The sequence below is a fragment of the Pleurodeles waltl genome, chromosome 7 (assembly GCF_031143425.1).
Source record: "Pleurodeles waltl isolate 20211129_DDA chromosome 7, aPleWal1.hap1.20221129, whole genome shotgun sequence".
In the NCBI taxonomy this organism is placed as follows: domain Eukaryota; kingdom Metazoa; phylum Chordata; class Amphibia; order Caudata; family Salamandridae; genus Pleurodeles; species Pleurodeles waltl.
The window spans coordinates 1,138,954,949-1,138,975,127 of record NC_090446.1 but is presented as its reverse complement, the minus strand read 5'-3'; the positions used below and the strand labels follow the sequence as shown (position 1 = coordinate 1,138,975,127).

Below are 20,179 nucleotides of genomic sequence, written 5' to 3'. Positions count from 1 at the left end.
CCCTCTGTCCATTTCAGAAGATGGTGAGCTCTTGCCTCTCCTTGCAGGACAGTACCCCTATGCACCGTGACTCTTGCAACAACAAAGGCTTGTTGTCTCCTGCTCCAAGGGATCTTCAGGCTCCAAGTAGCCCTGGCCTCCAGCACTTCATCCTTGCAGGGACAGTCTCTCCTCTGAAGCTCCACCGATGTGGAACTCCTCTCCAGATGTGCTGACTAGGTCTCAGTGCGACTTACTCTGCCTGCTGCCAGTGGGTTCCCTGTAGAGGCTGCAGCTGCTTCTGCTGGCTTTCCCAACTGCTGAAGGTCAGCCTGGACTCCCCTTCAAGGGTTGAGTCCCATGGATCTCGCTGGTCCTCTTCAGCTCTGCAACTCCTCTTCTGCCCTGGTTTGCATTTGCCAAGGCTGGTTGGTGGTCTTCCTGACTGCTGACCTCTCTGCATTCTGACAACCAGCGTGGGACATCTTCTGCACGACTCTGGGGACTCCTCTGAAGCTCCTGGACTCCGCCACTGGTTTTCATCCCCCCCCCCCTTTCAACACAGATCTTCACCCACAGAAGGGTGGGCAGTGGCTCCTGCCCCTTCTGGACACTTCATTGTGGACTGTCTCCTTCTTTTGCAGGTTCTCTTCTTCCAGAATCCACATTTGGGTTCCTCTGGTCTGGTCCTGTTCTTGCAAAGCTTCTTTTCCAAGTCCCCTTGTTAGCCTATGGGAAAACCAGGTGACTTACCTCTTCTGTCCTGGTCACTGGGGGTCATCTAAGTACTCACCTCTTCAGGTCCCAAGTTCTCCTGGCTAACTATTCCACATCCGTGGGTGGGGGACCTAACTTCGCATTCCACTATTTTAGTATATGGTTTGGCCCTAGCTGTTTTCTACTGTTTCTTGCCAATGCTGGTTGTTCCTATATGCTAATTCCTAATACTGATTGTGTACATATAGTGTGTACTTAACTCCAGTTGGGGAACTGTCTATAAGTAAACTGGTTTAGTGTTACTGTAATAAAGTACCTTTATTTTTGTAACACAGTGTGGTTCCTTTCAGGTTTGATAAGTCGCTGTGTGATTAGTGTGGTATTGCAAGTGCTTTACACTCCTCCTAGATAAGTCTTGGCTGTTCATCCACAGCTACCCCTAGAGAGCCCTGGCTTCCTAGACCCACTTACTAACTAATAAGGGGTTGCCTGGACCTGGTATACGGTGTAAACACCACGCATGTCCACCCCACATCAGGCCAGCTTTCTACATTGTGGAGAAATCGAAGAGAAGCCTTTTCAAGGTTTGTGACTCCTGGCACAAATGAGAGTTTCACAAATGAACCACACAAAAGGTCTATTGCATGTATTTCGACCACAAGCCTAAGGACTGCAAAATTTGCAGAGCATTTTCAGCAGATACTCTCAATGACAAAGAAGAAAGGCTCTTGAGATGACACTGAAAGCCCAAAGCAGCTGAATACCCCTCCTTAGTGGATGAGTCCGAAGCCAGCTCTGACAGGTTTGAAGGGAAAGAAGCAGCAAAAATGATGCCATAATCTCCTCAGGCTTCGATGACAAAAATAGTGCCTAGAGAACAGTCTTCTGATGAGTCACACAAGAAATGCCGTAAGAAGGCACTCAAAAAAGCTGAGAAACCAACGTCTCCTGAGAGGCAACACAAAAGAGGCATTGTCCCACATCCATGCATCTTCCGTCCTCTATTCTGGCAAAAAAGACAAAGTCATCATACCTTTGAATGACACACCATTCACAGCTCCACCAACAACTGTGGTCAGTGACCCCTCTATAACAACACAAGCTAAAGGGAGGCGACGTCCATTGACGAGACCACCAGTGACTGACTCATCGACGAGCCGCCAACCTCTGAAGAGACAACAGCACCATCATTGATCGACTCGTTGACAAGGCCACTACCTACTGACCCACTGACGACTGCACCATGGATGACTCCACTTTCAACATCCTCACTTTTGAAACTTTTTTCAACTACATAATCTCAAAGCATGGGTTCAGGATATTTATACGCGGAGCACAATTCACCTTGCAAAATTCCTCTTCTTCTGCCATATAAATTACTTGATATGGAAGCTGAGGAGTCTAATACCTATGACTCATATGGAGTAGCACACAGCCCCGGGCAAATTAGAAATAAATGCCAGTACACAGAGAACGAGCAGTGGTATTCTCCACAAAGGCCGTCAGAGCCCTACATCCTAAATATTCTTCACACCACTGGGAGGTGCAAAAGAGAGAATTCTAGGATAGACATAGTGACCCATATAACACAGTCCATAAAAATTATCAACATTGTCAAATGATGAGAGTGCTAGTGGACCGGATACCAGACCAATGCCATCTGATAGAGACATCTAGTTGCAGATTCCTTACCTTTTGAACTTTCCCCAGGCGTCAGTCTGGATCCGGCGATTTTTGTCAAGCAGGACCCCCGCGTGCCATTAGGTGGTGTTGAGCGGTTCCATGTCCATCGCCGACATTATCCGCACCGAATTTAATGTCGCAGTTCCTATATAAGCGCCACCTCAGTGTGCTGACGTCAGTTCTTTTCTTTCTGCACCAGCCAGCACTGATCCGAAGAGAGCTATCCCTCAGTCATTTTTTGACTGGCCTTTTTCAACTTTTTAAAAAAAAGTTTTTTTGAGTTGTACTACTCCTGGAGCATCTAGGATGTCATCTAGGAAGACCAGGTTCAAGCCCTGCGGATCCAGTCATCGGGCAATGTCGGTGATGGATCCTCACCTCATGTGCCTTTGGTGTTTGGAGTGCAACCACGGCCTGAAGTCATGCTCAAAGTGTTGGGCCATAACTCCGAAGCCTTTGAGGGAGCGGTCCCTGAAGCTGATGGCTGCTCAACGCTTGACTCCATGTAAGTTGAGGTCCTAGTCGCGAGAAAGGTCCCAGGAGCGGTCGCGGAGTCCCCTTTCCTCGTCCCCCCACTCCAGGTCCTCTGGACAATCGGGTAAGTCGAGGCACAAGAAGCAGAAGAAAGCCAAAAGTTGTTAGACTTCACCCCTTCCATCAGCCGACGAGACAAGGGAGCGAGAGAATCGTCGAACGAGGCCTCCATCTGCGGAGCATGTTTCTGGGCCGACTTGCGCTGCCCGAGTTTCCCGGACCCCTGCCCAGCTAAAAGAGTTTTATGAAGTGATGCACCTCATTTTTGGACATTTGGACACTGCTGGAGTGCCTTTGAGCCCCGAGGAGTTGGAAGGGGTTCCTTTGGGTTTGGTGGTGTCAGTTTTGGCCTCCCCTTCAAGGGGCAACCATGAATCATTGCTTGGATCTGGTCCTGTATCGGTTGTACCATCTCAACCTTCCACGATGCCGGTGCCCCTGGGTGGTGCCATCCCTAACCGCATTTCATGCTCTGACATGGAGCCGGATGGGCGCCGTGCCTCCTATGTGGGATCCTCAGCCTGTTTCTTATGTGCTAGGGTACGGTGAGGAATGTGAGAGGTCGCTGGACCATTTAGAATACCAGCTCCAAGACCCTTTGAAGCCAGTGGACTGGGCACTACCCCAGATACTGGCATGCGTTCTCCTCCTACTGTTGCTAGGGGGGAGGGTGCTTCATACTCTATGGTGGTGTGAAGAGCAGCTGTGGTCCTGGACCTTGAGCTGCCTTCGTGGCAATCGGTACTAACCTCCTGTCAGAGATACTTCAGCCTGAAGTTTCATCCTCCAAACCTCTGCTCCCCTTCAATGAAGCCCTTACAGATGTCCTACTGGTACCTGGTCCAAACCCTGCACAGTGGTTCCTGTGAATAGGCCAATCGCATGCTGCCATCACTCTGCTCTGGGTGACCTCACGCAATACCCCACCCCTGAGAGCTTGGTTATCCAAGCCTTCATTTCCCAGGCGGTGTTCCCTTCCACACCCCGGATAGGGAATCAGAGACACTGGATATACTTGGGAAGAAGATGTTTTCTTCTGCCAGCCTGTCATTGTGGTCTGTGAACACCGTATGCCCTTTGGGCCCTTATTCCCACATCCTGTTGGATACGGTTGCGCAAGTGCTGCCACAGGTCCCGGAGAAGGCCCAGGCTGTACTCTCCCAAGCAGTTGCTGATGAGAGAGACCAGCAAAGTTAATGATCTGATGTGGACTGAACACGACCGAGTCACTGGGCAGAGCGGATGAATCGACATCGGTCCTTAGGCACCACGCCTGGTTGAGGACATCTGGCTTTTTGGGGGATGTCCAGGCCAATCTTATGGACATGCCCTTTGATGGCACCCGTCTCTTTAGAGAGAAAGCAGACCCTGCACTCAAGCGTTTCAAGGATGCTCGTGCTACAGCTAGGTCCTTGGGCCTCGCGGCAGCCCCTCCCCCCCTCAGTCTGCTTTTCACCCCTTGGCTGCAGAAGGGGCACCCTACCATGTCTAATCCTGTCCAACCACATTAGTGCACATACTTCCCAGCATCTGCATGGCTGGGGATGTGGGATCCACCTCTCTCATGGATCTGGGAGCCAGCGGTTTGGCCAGTCCACCACTCCCCACATTCAGCAGCTGCCTCCAAACCTTCCTAGTCTGACTCTTATTCCCCCCCACACCCTCTGGGACCGTTTGTTCAGAGGCAGGATCTGCCATCACCTGTTCCGCTGGTAGTCCATCACATCAGACAGGTAGGTTTTGCAGATAGTCTTAAGGGGCTACACCCTCCCCTTCAAGGCTACCCCTCCATCCATGCCACCAATTCTATGATCGCATGATGGAGCATCACCTGGCACTTCTCCAGGAGGATTCCCGTGCTAGAAGTAGGTTGTGATTGCTATTCACGCTACTTTCTGGTACCCAAAAAGGATAAGGGCCTCCACCCTATCCTAGTCCTTCGGTTCCTCAATCTCTTCCTCAGGAAGGAGAAGTTAAAAATACTCACTCTGGCTCAGTTTTTATCTGCTCTGGATCCAGGAGACTGGATGGTAGCATTGGACTTACAAGGCGCTTATTTCCATATTCCCATCCTGCCTACCCCCAGATGTTACTTGCGGTTCACAGTAAGCCATTAGCATTGTCAATTCACCGTGCTCCCATTTGGCATTAGCAGCACACCTCGGGTGTGCATCAAGGTGATGGTGGTGGTCGCAGCTCATCTGTGCAGATCAGGGTTTTCAGTTTTACCTCGATGACTGGCTGTTGAAGGCGTGCTTACCCTAGGCTGTCGTCTCCCACTTTCAGACTACAACAGGCCTCCTGCATTCGCTGGGGTTCACTATAAATGTGCCAAAGTCACGGCAGATTCCCACTCAGATGCTCCCTTTCTTCGGAGCTGTCCTGGACACAGTGCAATTTCAGGTTTATCCTCCTGAGTGGCGAGTCCAGTATATTCAGACTATGATAAAAATGTTACAGCCTCTATCCTGGATTTTGGTAAGACTGGCTCTGAGGCTCCTGGGTCTCATTGCCTCTTGAATCCTGTTAGTGAATCATGCAAAATGGCATAAGCAGGCTCTGCAGCTGGAACTTAAGTTTCACTGGGCGCTGCATCAGTGGAATCTCTCCGACATGGTCCAGATCTCGGAGGGAATTGCCCGAGATCTGCAGTGGTGGCTAATGAACCGCAATGAGGTTAGGGGCTGATCCCTCTCCCTTCCCCAGTTAGAGCTGAAAATAGTGACAGATGCATCACTCCTGGGATGCGACGGGCACATGGGAGAGGCGGACATCCGAGGCATCTGGCCTACGGCGGAATCCGGACTCCACATCAGCCTGTTGGAGCTGTGTGTGATCAGGCTAGCACTGAAATCATTTCTTCCCTCTCTTAAGGGGAAGTTAGTGCAGATGTTCACAGACAACACCACTGCCAGGTGGTTCTGCAACAAGCAGTGCAGGATGAGGTTGTGGACCTTTGTCAGGAGGCTGTGCGCCGCTGGACTTGGCTGGAACAACAGGGCATATCCCTGGTGCTTCAACACCTTGGAGGTTCTCTGAACGCCAGAGTGGACTAACTCACCTGACAATGCTTAGTCGATCATGAATGCCATCTCTATCCACAGGTGGTGCAAGGCCTCTTTCAGCAGCGGGGAGAGCCTTGGTTAGATCTGTTCAATGTCAGCAGTAGTGCACGTTGTAGTTTCCAAGGCCACCATCGCACGGCAACACTTTTTGTCTCGAGTGGAGCTCATGCCTCCTGTATATTTTTCCACCCATACCACTTCTGCCCAGTATTCTCTTCTGTCGCAAGGAAAGGTTCTCCACCCCAATCTGTCCAGACTCTGCCTTCTTGCATGGAGATTGAGTGGTGGCAGTTGACAGCTTATTATTTTCCACCTGAAGTCTGTAAGTCTGTAACATTATCTTGGCAGGCAGGCATCCCCCTCCCAAAACGGTATAGGCCTGTTGTTGGAAGAAAATTGTGGCATGGTGCAAAGACAAGTCTGTTGACCCCCTTTCTGCTCCTCTCTGTGAGTTTCTATTGTTTATCCTTTCTCTGGTGCAGCAGGACTCTGCTATGAGCACTCTCAAAGGTAATTATTCTGCTATCTTTGCATTTTTGAGGTTGCCTGATCAACCTTCTTTAAGTCTTCTATTGTTTCTAGGTTCCTTTAAGGCCTTATTCATAAGTTTCCCCTATCCACTTTCATTATGCCTCAATGGAATTTGAATTTGGTTCTGACATTCCTAATGTGTGCTCTTATTGAGCCTTCCCACAGCTGTCCTCTTAGGCTTCTCACCCTAAAAAGAGCCTTCCTGGTGGCAATTACATTTGCCCGTAGGGTGACTGAACTGCAGGCATTGTCATCTAAGCCACCTACCTGTCCATCTATCCTGACAAAGCGGTGCTTCGCACTAGCACCTCCTTTCTGCCAAAAGTGGTTATGTACTTTCATGTAGGCCAATCCATCACTGTGCCTACTTTTTACACATCCCCAAATCCTTCTATAGAAGAGGAGAGACTCCACCGCCTGGACCCAAAAATAACATTGGTGCTGAACCTTGATCGTAAAAAAAGTTCCAGGTCGATGATCAACAAATGTGGGTGCGAAGAAAGGTCAAGCAGTGCAGAAGTGGACCATCTGTCAATGGGTCATACTCTATTAAAATGTGCTGCGCAATAGCCAAGAAGCAACCACCTGAAGGTTTACATGCTCATTCTGCTAAAGTATCAGCTGCAACCACTGCGTTAGCATGCGGAGTTCCAGGCCTTGATATCTGTCAGGTGGCAACATGGGCACCCTTGCACACGTTCACCAAACACTACTTCTGGACAGTCAGGTCGGTAGGGATTGTTACTTTGCCCATTTGGTCCTGCAGGACTTTCTAGTTTTATCTTGGTTCGTAGACCCACCTCTGGGGATGGTATAGCTTGGGTATCTATTCAAAAGGTAAGGAGTCTGCAAGTAGAAGTCTATTAGATAAAAAGTTACTTACCCTTGGTAACTCCTTATCTGGTTGATACATATTCTAGCTGCAGATTCCTTACCGACCCACCCATCACCCCCGCTCTGCAAACTGATGTCTAGGGACAGGGACATCTCTTGCAGGTCCTTAATTTTGACGCACCAGTAATCTGTGTTCTTTATGGCTCTCCGGTTCTGGCTTGGTAAATCGTGAAAAGAAACTAACGTCAGCGTGCCAGGGCAATGCTCATATAGGAACGGCAACATCTTATCCGGCTTGATAATGTCCTAGTCAGTATGGTGAAATTGGTTTGTATACCCTGAAGCAGTGACTGAGTATACTTCAGTTGAACATGAATTGAAAGTTGGTGTAAGAAAGTTTTTGCATGGTGTCAGTGTGTTTAGACTGTAGTACACTGGGTTCCTGCTAACCAGGACCCCAGTGTCACAGCTCTCCCCTCTAAATTTGGTTGTATGGTAACTTTTACACCCCACAATTGCCATTCCGGTGCACCTATGTAAGTCCATAGTATATGGTACTTAGGTACCCAGGGCATTGGTAGCCCAGGGGTCTCCCATGGGCTGCAAATTGTATCATGCCATCCATGGAAGCGCATGCAAACTGCGTCTGCAGACCTGCCATTGCAGCCTGCGTAAATTGGTGCATGCACCTTTCACTTTAGATGTGAAGGCAAGGTGCATGGTCCCAAGTGTGAGGGCATCCCTGCATGAGCAGATGTGCCCCTACAAACCCCAGACTCCATTCCCTGGGCTTTGTAAGTGTTGGGAAGCCATTTTAAGGTATGTAGTGGACACTGGTCAACATGAGTAGCCCAACAACATAATGGCTTCAACAAACCCAGGCATGTTTGGTATCAAATAGGTTGGAATCATGCAACCACAAGTTTAGAACTCTAGAGTATGGTAGGTATACATAAATTACTCTAGTACCATGTCTTTAGTTGAGGAAGCTGACCAGACTCAGGAGTCTGGGTATAGGGTTTTTAAGTTCCAGGAACTTAGGTCCCTGTGTACAGCTAGGCAACTCAAGACCGGTAGCAACCCTACTAAATCTATGCTTTTGGAGATGCTCATCCAGGATGACATCCAGAACCCTGATAGGTAAAGAGAGTTAGATATGGAGGGTGAACCATTAGTGCTGGACAAGGAGGTACCCGGTATCTCATCTGACCACACTGGACAGGACCTTGAGGATTCTGAAGAGATCCTTGGACCTGCAGGGACAGTACTGGTAGTACAAGGGAGGGGTTGTTGTAGTATGAGATCCATGTTTTCGCCCCCCTGGGGTGATTAAAAGTGTTTCTGGGAGGAGTAGATCCTCCTCCTCATCATCTTCCCTTTCTTCTGCATCTTCTGCAGGGTCAATTCACTCTAGCTCAGAAGAGGAATCCTTAGACGCGATCTTCATCTTGCTGAAACTTGAAAAACGAAACTCAAGTTGAAAAAGCAGCAGCTAGCTCTTGAGAGAGAGGCCCTGGAAATGGAAAGGGAAAGAAAGAATTTGGGGTTAGAACCTCATGGTGGCAGCATTAGAGTGTCCAGAGTCAGGGAAGACCACTTTGATTCTAGGAATCTCAGCAGGAATAGTTCCTCCTTATAAATCTGGGGATGACATCCACAAATGGATAACTACACTGGAGAGGGCCTGTAAAGTCCAAAAGGTCCCCCAGCGGTCATGGACAGCAATCCGGTGGCTCTCCTTTGCAGATAAAGGCAGAGAGAAACTTTTGGCAGTTAGAGAAGAGGATGCAGACAACTGCCAAGCCTTGGAAGAGGCTCTGATTGATGGGTTTGGCCTTACTACTGAGGAATACAGGATTAAGTTGAGGAATACAGGATTAAGTTCAGGGAAACTCCAAAGGAGTCCTCTCAAGACTGAGTAGAATTTTTAGACTGTGCAGTTAACGCTCTTGAAGACTGATTACATGGTAGGAATGTACATGACTGTAAAGGGCTGTGCAATTTGATCATGAGAGAACGCATCCTTAATAACCGTGTGTCTGAGAAACTGCACCACTACCTGGTGGACTCTGAGCTGGCCTATACCCAAGAATTGGGAAAGAAGTCAGACAAATGGGTCCGCAGCAGTGTGAGTAAGAAAACTCATAGTGGGGGTGCCAAGAATTAAAAGAATGCCTTTAAGTGCAAGGAGAAGGATGGGGGGAAACCGAAAGAAAAGAAGACAGAGTCTTCTTCAGGGCCACAAAATGTTTCTGGGGATGGGTCCAAATCCTCCTCCTCTTCTTCTAATAAGAAACCCTGGTGCTTTCTATGCCGGGAGAAGCTGTATGGCAGGTGATTCAATTGTCCTAAGGAAATCACAAAGAGTACTACTACTACTACTACTACTATTACTCCCCCTAGTGCCCTTAGCAATAGCACTGGCAGTAGTACCACAATCAAGGGTGTAGTTGGGTTCACCTTGGGTACTGCAGTGCACTCTGGCATAGTCAGAGAAACCACTGAGGCTGTCCTGATTTCAGAGGGTGTCATTGACCTTGCCACTCTGGCTGCCTAGCCTCCTAATATGAGGAAATACAGGCAGCACCCCCTTATTAATGGTATTGAGGCAAGGCTTAGAGGGACACAAGTGCAAGTGTCACCATGGTGACTGAAAAACTGGTGTCACCGGAGCAAATCCTACTTTGGCAGAATTACCAAGTGACCAACGCTGATAACATTACAAAGTGCCACCCGATAGCAGTTGTTAATTTTAGCTGGGGGGGTTACTGGCCCTAAGGAGTTGTAGTGTCCTCATTTATTCCTGTAGAGTGTCTTATGGGCAGTGATTTGGAGACTTCAGCCTGGGCTGAAGTGGAGTTACAGACCCATGCAGCAATGGTCCCTAAGAGTGTATTTGTGGCAACTACAGCAGAGGTCAGGAAGCAGGTAGCACAATTAGCACTGGAGCCTGGAACAATGGCCCAGGCAGCTCCCAAAGAGAGAGGTAGGAAGGGTAAAAAGTTACCCTCTACCCAGACTTCATGTGAGGATCAGTCTCCTTGGGGAGATGATCTTGCCTCCTTGTGAAGAACCTGCACCAGAGGAGCTTGGTCCTCACAAGGCAGAACTCTTGGGTGCAGGTGGACCCTCGAGGGAGATATTGAGCCTTGAGTAGAAATTCTGCCCCTCTCTCGAAGGCCTCAGGCAGCAAGCTGCTGCAGAAGAGGCAGGGGATGCCAGTGGATGCCACAGGATCTACTGGGAGTATGGTCTCCTTTACTCTGAGGGTAGGGACTCCAAGGCAAGGTGCATGGTCTCAAGTGTGAGGGCACCCCCGCATAAGCAGAGGTGCCCCTACAAACCCCAGACTCCATTCCCTGGGCTTTGTAAGTGCGGGGAAGCCATTTTAATGTATATAGTGGACACTGGTCAACACGAGTATTCCAACTACATAATGGCCTCACCGAACCTAGGCATGTGTGGTATGAAATATGTTGCAATCATGCAACTACACCAATTCCAGTGTCAGTTGTATTATACCAGGTACTCTGGGGTTCCTTAGAGGATCCCCCAGATCTGCCTGTACAGCCTTGCAGGATAGGCATGCCAGCTTATGCTGCTGCCGATCCTAGACACTGTTCTACCCTCCTGCTGATGAGCCAAACTCAAACAGGGGAAGGCAGAACAAAGGATTTTCTGTATGGAAGAAGTGTGGCAAACTCTCCCTTTTTGATGGTTGTCTCTGGGCTGGGATCGGGTGGCCTCTCAGTGCCACCAGACTGCTTTGATTGGCACTTTTGGTGCTGTCCTTGCATAATCCAGTTTGCACCAGTGAAGGAACCCCAGGTTTCCGCTCTGGGGCAAAACCACAGAAAGGACAGGAGAGTGATCACCACCCTGTCCAGCTCCTCCCCTAGGGAGGTGCACAGAGCTCTGCCAGGTAGCTACTTGATTCTGCCATCTTGGAAACAAGATGTGCAGAGGCCCTTGGGAGCATCTGATTGGTTAGGCCAGGTGGGTGACGCCCCTGACCACCCTGTGATAGGTGGGTCACCGCAGACAGTGTCCAACCCCCTTTTAGGGTTACTTAAGGGCTCCCCTGAGGGTGGGTCCCTAGATTTGTCAAGCAAGACTCTACATAGAACTCTCTGCAAGACTCTTCTGCAACCTGGCCTCCGGAACCGCTGCTGGTCTGCCTTAGGACTGAAACAAGACTGTATCCAGTTGGGAAGGCTCCCAATGCAACATTGTTTCTCCAGCTTCTGCAAGAATTCTGAAACAACTGGGGCTGTGCATCCTCCAGGGTCACAAGGACTCTGCATCAGGAAGCAAGAAGGAATCTCCCTTTGAGTGAAGGAGTTACTACCCTGCATCCTCAGGCATCTCTATGACTGCGACCGGCTGGTGGATCCTGCTGTCCCACAGAAATTGAGAAGGCTGTGCAAACCAGGTGATGGTTCTGTGGTCCCCTTTAGGTCCAAGTTGTCTTCTATCCAGCTTGGGAGGCTGTGGGCCTTTGCTGTGTCCAGTGGGACGGAACCCCTGTGCACCGCTTCTGTTGCTGTTACCAAGGCTTGTTGACTCTTCCTCCAGGAGATCCTTGAGCTGCGAGAAGCCCCAGTCTCCAGCACTCAACAGGTAAAAGAAAAGCGTCCACCCTAGAACTCATGCGGCATGGCACTCCTTCTTTGCTGTGCTGCTGAGGCCTCCCCGTGACTTCCTGTGCCTGCTGCCAGTGGATCCTTGTGGGGGCTTCAACAATTTCTGCTGGCTCTCCTGCTTGCAGAGAGCCAGCCCTGGCTCCCCTCCAATGGTCAAGTTGCTTGGAGCTTGCTGCTTACCAGAATACTGCAAACTTCCCTGCAGCTTCTTCTTGCATTTGCCAATGCTGGTTGGTGGTTCTTCCGACCACTGACCCCTCTGCAAGCCGGCGACCGGCGAGGGACAGCTCGTGGGTGACTCCAAGTATCTCCCTGCATCACCTGTACTCTGCAGCTGGACTTCTTCCTTCATCGACCTGCAGGAATGTCTCCCCCAAGAAGGGTGGGCTTTGCCTACCTTCACTGCCTGAACATGTCCAAGTGGCTTGGATTCTGTCCTCTTCTTTTTCAGGTTCTTCTTGTCTGGAATCCACCTTTTGGTTCTATAAACCTGGTCCACAGGTTACGACAACAGCTGGACTATCAAGGCTCCCATTGACTCCACTTCACCCCTATGCACTTGGGCTCCCTGGTGTAGGTACTCCTGTTCCCTGGGTACCCACAGGTCAGGGCACTATCGAACCTTCCTTGTGCCAACTGATTTCCTTGGGGTCCTCTGGGAAAGGTCTTGAATCCTGAAAATTCCAACCGCAACGGTCCTTTGTTAGCCTATGGGATACCCGGCTAGATAACACCTCTGCACATCGGTGCCTGGGGTATTTCTATTACTTATCTTGGGCAATGTCGTACACCCCAGACCCTGGGATTCTAACACACATAACTTGATCGGGCACCCCCATTCTTATACCGCTTTTTTAGTATATGGTTTGCCCCCATCCCCCCATAGGATACCATGTATCTCTGTTTTTCCTGTTTGTTTCTAAGTATATTTTCTGTGTGTAGATATCTCCAAGTGGAGATATACCAATGTTAGGATAGTACTAGTGTTAAAGAATACTTTATTTTTGTAACAGTTGGTGTGGTTCTTTTTTGTGTGCCATCATGACATCACTGACTGACTATTGTAGTATTGTAAGTGCTTTATACTCCTCCTTGATAAGCCTTAGCCGCTCTCTACAGCTACCCCTTATCTAGGCACCAAAGCACTATCACTAAGGGTTGCCTGGACTGGGTATAGGGTGACACACCATAGATGTACGCCATAAACTGAGCCAGCCTCCTACAGTCATGGGTTGGGGGGGGTGAAAAAAGTGTGGTTTTCTGGTTGTCAACCACTTGAAACATTCCCCTATTTGCTGATACTTAGGGCCAGATGTAGCAACTTTGCAAATTGCGACTTGCAATTTGTGAGTCCGAGCGACTCGCAAATTGCAACTCGCAATTTGCAATGCAGAACGGTGTCTCAGACACCGTCTGCGAGTCGCTATGGGGTCAAAAGACCCACCTCATTAATATTAATGAGGTGGGTCGCAAATTGCGGCCCCATAGCGACCATGGGCACTCACGAATATGGAGGCCTGCTGTAGTCAGCAGACCTCCGTGTCTGTGACTGCTTTTAAATAAAGCTGTTTTTTTTTTTTCAAGTGTAGCCCGTTTTCCTTAAAGGAAAACGAGCTGCACTTTAAAAAAAACGAAACCTTTTGTTTCGGAATTTTTTCAGGGCAGGTAGTGGTCCCTTGGACCCACTACCTGCCCTGAAAAAATAATTTGGGGTCCAGTCACAAAGGGGAAGGGGTCCCCTGGGGACCCCTTCCCGTTTGCGAGTGGGTTACCATCCACTTCAAGTGGATGGTAACTGCGACTCCATTTGCGACCGCGTACGTGGTCGCAAATGGAGTTGCATACCACTCCGACTCGCAAATAGGAAAGGAACACCCCTTCCTATTTGCGACTCTGAAATGCATTTTGCGAGTCGGTCCCGACTCTCAAAATGCATTTCTGCATAGCAAACTCAGGTTTGCGACTCGCAAACAGCGATTTTCGCCATTTGCGATTTGCAAACCGTTTGCTACATCTGGCCCTTAGTACTTACATCTGTTAGCTGTCGTTTTAACAAATGTTTTTATTATTCCTGCCTATTTTAAGTATGTCAAACATAGTGTCACCTTGTCAAAATGTGTTCCTTCTCCTCCTCACCAGACGGCAGAACTGCATTTTCATTTAGCAGTCTACGACAGGAACAACCGTAAAATATAGGTTTCTAATCCTGTTTATGGAATATCCATCCATAAATATTTCAGAATTTCTGCAATAGTTTTGTATTGCATATTTTATAACTATTTTCTTGAAGTGTTAATGATCAAAAAATAGGTTATGGGTACTTTGCCAATAGTAACTGTTTTAGTTATCCATTTCATGTGCTTTTGCTAGTCATAACAATAATTTGGTAATCCAAGATTTAAAGCGGTTACTTCAATCAACATAATCGTGTACTTTTGTTGAATGATAAAATATTTGTCTCCACTCTTTACCTTTGAAAGGAGCAGTTACATTATTGTCAATTATATTGCCTCTTCCACAGGTCTCCAGCACTTCAAGAAATCCCAAAGGAAGCGGTGACAATTCCTCCTTCCTTTCCTAAGAGTCAAGAGCCACAGCATGCGGGTATGTTTGCCACCTCAGCTATCTTGCTTCGGGTAGCTAATCTGTGGTAGCTTTTGCTGTGTTGTTCCCACTCCTGTAACTTGTAAATTGTGTTATTTGAAAGTCAGCCTCACTTGGCTATTATATACACAAAAAGAAAACTATAAAAATAATTATGCTGCACTACTCTGCAGTGGAGGTGTAGCACATTCACTTACTATCGTTCACCAAAGGGAATTAAATGTTAAAACTCACCTCAAGGCCCTCAAAAGGGAGGCACCCCCAAGTAATTTCCAGTGTCTTAGATAAATTCAGGCATTTCATACATTACTGTTTGTATACTTTAGTGTGTCGCCCTAAGTGAGATAGGTGTGTTCCTTGGCCTGAGTCCAGTGCATATTCTGTCACTGAAATCAATCTATACCTGGCTGATGAGCCATAACTAAGGCAAAACCAGCCCTGGATATTCGTTCTGGACTGCTCGCATTGGAGCAGGGTCAATACTGATTTCCATAATGCTGGGTCCAAAGTGAGGTGGCATGGTGTACAAAAAAACAATGGATTGGGATGCAGCCCCAATGATTACCTGTGGCTGAGACTAATTCAAGCATTCTCTCCATCACTTTTTTGTATACTTTAGTGTGTCGGCCTAAGTGGGCCCCATGCACACTGATGTGGGCCCCATGCACACTGTGTCACTGAAACGAAGCCATCCCAGGTAATAAGCCCTAACTAGGGGGAAACCGGTCCTCGTTTGCTTATTGTCAGGTTCAGGGAGGACCTGGCCTGCCAGCTCAGGCTGGAATGTTCCTATTGTAGCAGGGTCAACACTGATTTGCACATGAATGTGTTCAAACTGAAGTAGCATGGTCTGAAAACTAGCAGTGGATTGGTTTGTGGCCTTGAGTAATTACCAGTGGCTGAGATTAATACAATCATTCCATCCATCACTTTTTGGTATACTTTAGTAATTGCCTTACAGGCCAGTCCAGCCCTGCTTAAAGGCTTTCTTTCTCAACTTAGAGACTCCTATCTCATCATTGAAGAGATTAAATAAATTACACTGCCCGAGCTTAGAAGAGCAGACGTGATGATTTCCTATCCTGTGAGAAGTTAATAAAAGCCTTGCAGCTAGAAAGCACAGGTATGTAGCCATGTATTTTGGACCAAAGTGTCTCAGAGCTGGAGGATGCCCTGTCCCTACTGGAAAGACTACATACTTTCTGTGGCAGCTAGATATAAGTTAAGGAGAGGTGTCTTGTCCAAATTGGGAAGGTGTTTGAAATAGCTATCCTTCCTGATTTCTAAGTATTTTTCTTGTCACATTTGGAATACTATTCAGAAGAATGCTATCCGAGCAGTCCTAGCGTCATCAGTAGAAGGATGCACTTCTGGTGCAGCTGGACAGGGTAAGGATAGACTTTCCAAGGTGTAGGAACTAAAGGAGCACGTCATTGCTGAGCCTACAAAGGAGGACGTCATTGCTGAGCCTACGCAGTGTTTCCTGTTATTGCTCTTTTCCCTTCAGCTTCCTTATCCTCTTTACTTGCTCAAATAGCCTTGGCTAATCGGTTACATAATCCTCCTTTGTCTGAAGGGCCTAGTCCTATATACTTCATTGCGCAACCAGTGTTTCTCATAATGCCCTGGAATTATGGGTGCTGGATCTGCCTAACATTTTTGAGCAGGCATCCCTTCAGACCCTCTCCTTTCTCCCTTTTTACTCTCAGACCCCCCCCCCCCAAACTGTGGGACCGCATGGCATACAGATTCCCTTCCTCCTCAGCCATCGACCCAGCCTCATCTCTTCAATAATCCTAATGCTATCCATGGACCTTGATTATTGCATCTCCCTTTTACCTTAGAACCCTTTATTCTGGGACATCAACAGCAGCATCCTGCACTTTCTTTACAACTGTCTACTAGCCAGCCCATCCAGAGTATGCCAGCCTCTGTCCTACACCCTGAAGGCCCACGTAGGTTAAAACATCCTTTCTCTTGAGTGTGTTTATGATATGGTAATCTTATCTAACTTAATCTGATCTTATCGAATTGTTCGAGGGGAGATCTGTTCAATAGGAAATGGTGAAATTTCATAGGCAATGTAAAAACCACTAGGTTAGATGTCAAGGCCTTCATACAATGAAATTTGTGTTCTAAACAAATATCTTGTCCAGTACATGGGTCACTTTTGAGAATGGATCTGTGCCAGCATGTAGCTGGATGAAGGGGAAATCCATGAATGGCAATCTTTCTTGAGCCTTTCAGAGTTTTATTGCAATTAGTTATTCAATCTAAATGTCACTGCAAACCATAATCCCTGGATTAGATCAGTTATGAGTAGCAAAATGCCACGTGATCCCAAATCACCATTAAAAGTAGCAGTCATACCTTTATTTTACTGATCAGGTAGTCTTTACATCTATTTGAAAATCTTTCACAGCATGCATAGGGTGTGGAAGCAGGAGGTGCACACTGCGTTGATTTAAGCCGACATGTTGAGCTTGTCGTCTAGGATGGATCCCTAGATTTTGTGTGCCGTCTGAGGGTGTGGTGTGTTGGTCCTAGCTCTGATGGCCACCAGATGGAGTCCCTTGAGGAGCTCTTGTTTCTGAAGACCAGTACTTCCGTCTTGTCGGAGTTGAGCTTCAGGCAGTTGGTTCGCATCCAGTCTGCTACATGGTAATGCAGTTGGTGAAGCTCATTCTGGTGGTAGTAGTCTTGTCCGTCAGGGAAACAATGAGTTGGGTGTCATCACCATAGGAGATGATGGAGATGTCTTGTGATCGGATGATGTTGGCAGTGTCATGTTTACATTGAAAAGGGTGGGGCTGAGGGACGATCCCTGCAGGACTCTTCATATCAGTTTCTTGGTCTCCGATGTGAAGAGCGGCAGCTTGACCCTTTGGATTTTTCCTGCGAGGAAGGAACAGATCCATTTGAGAGTGGCTCCTTTAATGCCTATTTTGTGGAATCTTCTTATGGGAGTGTTGTGGGAGATAGTGTCAAGGGCTGCGTAGAGGCTGAGCTAGATCAGGGCCACAGTTTCTCCTCAGTCCAGGATGATTCAAATGCCGTCGGTGCCTGCAATGAGTGCTGTTTCTATGCTTTGGTTCTTTCTGAATACTCATCCAGTGTCGTCTAGAAGATGGTGAAGTTTGAGGTGGGTTGTGAGTTGCTTGTTGATTGCCTTCTCAATCACTTTGGCTGAATAGGGGAGTAGGGAGATGAGTCGGAAGTTGCTCAGCTGCTTTTGGTCAGCAATAGGCTTCTTGAGGAGGGCGTTGATTTCTGCAAGTTTCCATTCACCTGGGAAAGTGCGGACATGATAGAGGTCTTGATGATGTGAGTCAGGGTGGTGCTGATAACTGATATTCTCAGGTTGTAGATGTGGGGGCTTAGGTCCATTGGGCCTTTAAGTGGATGGTCCACACGATTGTTGCTGAGTCATTTCTGGCGAGGGTTGTCCATTCGGTCAGGTGGCTGTCTTGGTTGGTAGTAGGTAGGTTTGCTTTGAGTTCTCGGGTGTTGGGTTGGTGTGCCAAGTTGATGTAGATGTTTACAATTTTGCTGAGGAAGAAGTTAGATAGGCTGTTGCAGAGTTGTTGGGAGGCAGCAATGTTGTTGACAGTGGCTGAGAGCAAGGTAAAGTCCTTGACAAGCAAGAAGCTCTCCTTGCAGCTGTTGGAGCTTCCTTTGTTGGAGTCCACTGGTGCCTTTTTCTTGGTGTCTCTTTTTTGCGGGTGATAGCGTCTGAGTGCCACCTTGTAGGTAATTCTGTCAGTGGTATATTCGCTGGCTCTCCATTTCCTTTCTAGCTATTTGTTGTGTTGTTTGGTGTCTCAGAGATCTTCTGTCTACCATATTAAACTTTATAACAAAATGATTAGACCCCCAAATCCAAAATACTGTTGATCAATCTCCCCTAAGTAAGAAGCCTATAAAGGAGCCACGCCATTCTCCGTGAAAGCCCCTCTGGCCATTTCAGGCCAATTGCCCCCACACTAAAAGCAATGGAACAGACCAAGCAAAAGCAACAATCCTCAACTACCTTCAAAATTATTGAGCAACCTTTATAAAACTCAAAACAAATGGAGAAGATTGAACCTTCTAGGGCTGCTCACAAGGTAATAAAAAGTATCATATTCCTGCAATCTTCTTCTACCTGCAGAATTAAGACTGCCATTTTCAAATATCTTTGAGTGTCTATAGATACTACATGCTCGGAAATACAAGGCATCAACAATCAAGTTGACTGCAATCGTGTGTTCTTTATTCAACCCATTATACAAAGGGGCGCTTCCCTCATCCCAGCAGTTCCCTCACACACAATGTAAAAGCATTCTCAGCCACCTAAGACTTCCCTATTTCATTTTCTGTACCTCATAAAGTTCAACCCTGAATGTTTTTTAAAAGGCATGTAGGCAAAGGAGAGCGTAAGTGCTGATCGGTTTGTGTGTGCGTGGAAGTTTGTTTTGGACTCTACTTGAGGGGGGCACTGATTTTCAACCCAGGATATTTTTAGTTCTTTTAGCAGCAGAAGCCTTTTAACTTGGGAAGGTAGGGGGCCTGTTAGAGCCCTCCCTTCCATTTTTACTGCTATTCTTGGCAAAACAAAGGCTAGCAGTCTAGCTGCTCCCAGTCACGTGAGCCCGTGCTCCCTCAAGCCGGTGATTTTATTTTCATTCCTGATGCGCCACGCAGCGAAGGAGAGCGTAAGTGCTGATCGGTTTGTGTGTGCGGGGAAGTTTGTTTTAGACTCTACTTGGGGGGCATTGATTTTCAACCCAGGATATTTTTAGTTCTTTTAGCGGCAGAAGCCTTTTAACTTGGGAAGGTAGGGGGACTGTGTAGGAAGTTGGCTCTGTCTATATTATCTCAAAGTGAGAGATAGTGTGCACAGAGTCCAGGGGTTCCCTTTAGAGGTTGATAGTGGCAAAATTAGATAATTCTAATGCTCTATTTTGTGGTAATGTGGTCGAGCAGTAGGCTTATCAGAGGGTAGTGTTGAGCATTTGTTGTACACACACAGGCAATAAATGAAGAATACACACTCAAAGACTTAACTCCAGGCCAATAGTTTTTATGTAGAAAAATATATTTTCTCAATTTATTTTTGAACCAAAAGATTCAAGATTTGAAGTAAATACATAAAATGCAAGGTACTCCACACAGGTAAGTAGGGAACTTTGAATTAAAGTAGTAGTACACACAGTATAGGTTAAAATGGCAATAAGCTAATTTAAAAGTGGACACACTGCAAAAATCAACAGTTCCTGGGGGAGGTAAAATCAACAGTTCCTGGGGGAGGTAAGTTTGGTTAGGTTTTGCAGGTAAGTAAAGCACTTACACAGTCAGTCTCCTGGGCATAAGCAGCCCACTGTTGTGGGTTCAAGGCAACCCCAAAGTCACCACACCAGCAACACAGGGCCGGTCAGGTGCAGAGGTCAAAGGAGGGCCCAGAACACATAGGCGTCTATGGAGAACAGGGGTGCTCTGGTTCTGGTCTGCTGGCAGGTAAGTACTTGTGTCCTCGGGGAGCAGACCAGGGGGGGTTTTGTAGAGCACTGGGGGGGACACAAATAGGCACACAAAACACACCCTCAGTGG

General features: G+C 47.6%; 1 protein-coding gene across 3 annotated transcripts in view; it reads left to right on the top strand.

Moving 5' to 3' along the window:
* Positions 1-20,179, top strand: part of FBF1 (Fas binding factor 1) — a 506,392-nt gene that overhangs the window by 204,204 nt on the left and 282,009 nt on the right. For all 3 annotated transcript variants that reach the window (XM_069200193.1, XM_069200194.1, XM_069200195.1), the window contains exon 16: positions 14,508-14,590. In XM_069200193.1, the coding sequence (XP_069056294.1) occupies positions 14,508-14,590 (83 nt within the window). The remainder of the gene's footprint in view (positions 1-14,507; positions 14,591-20,179) is intronic.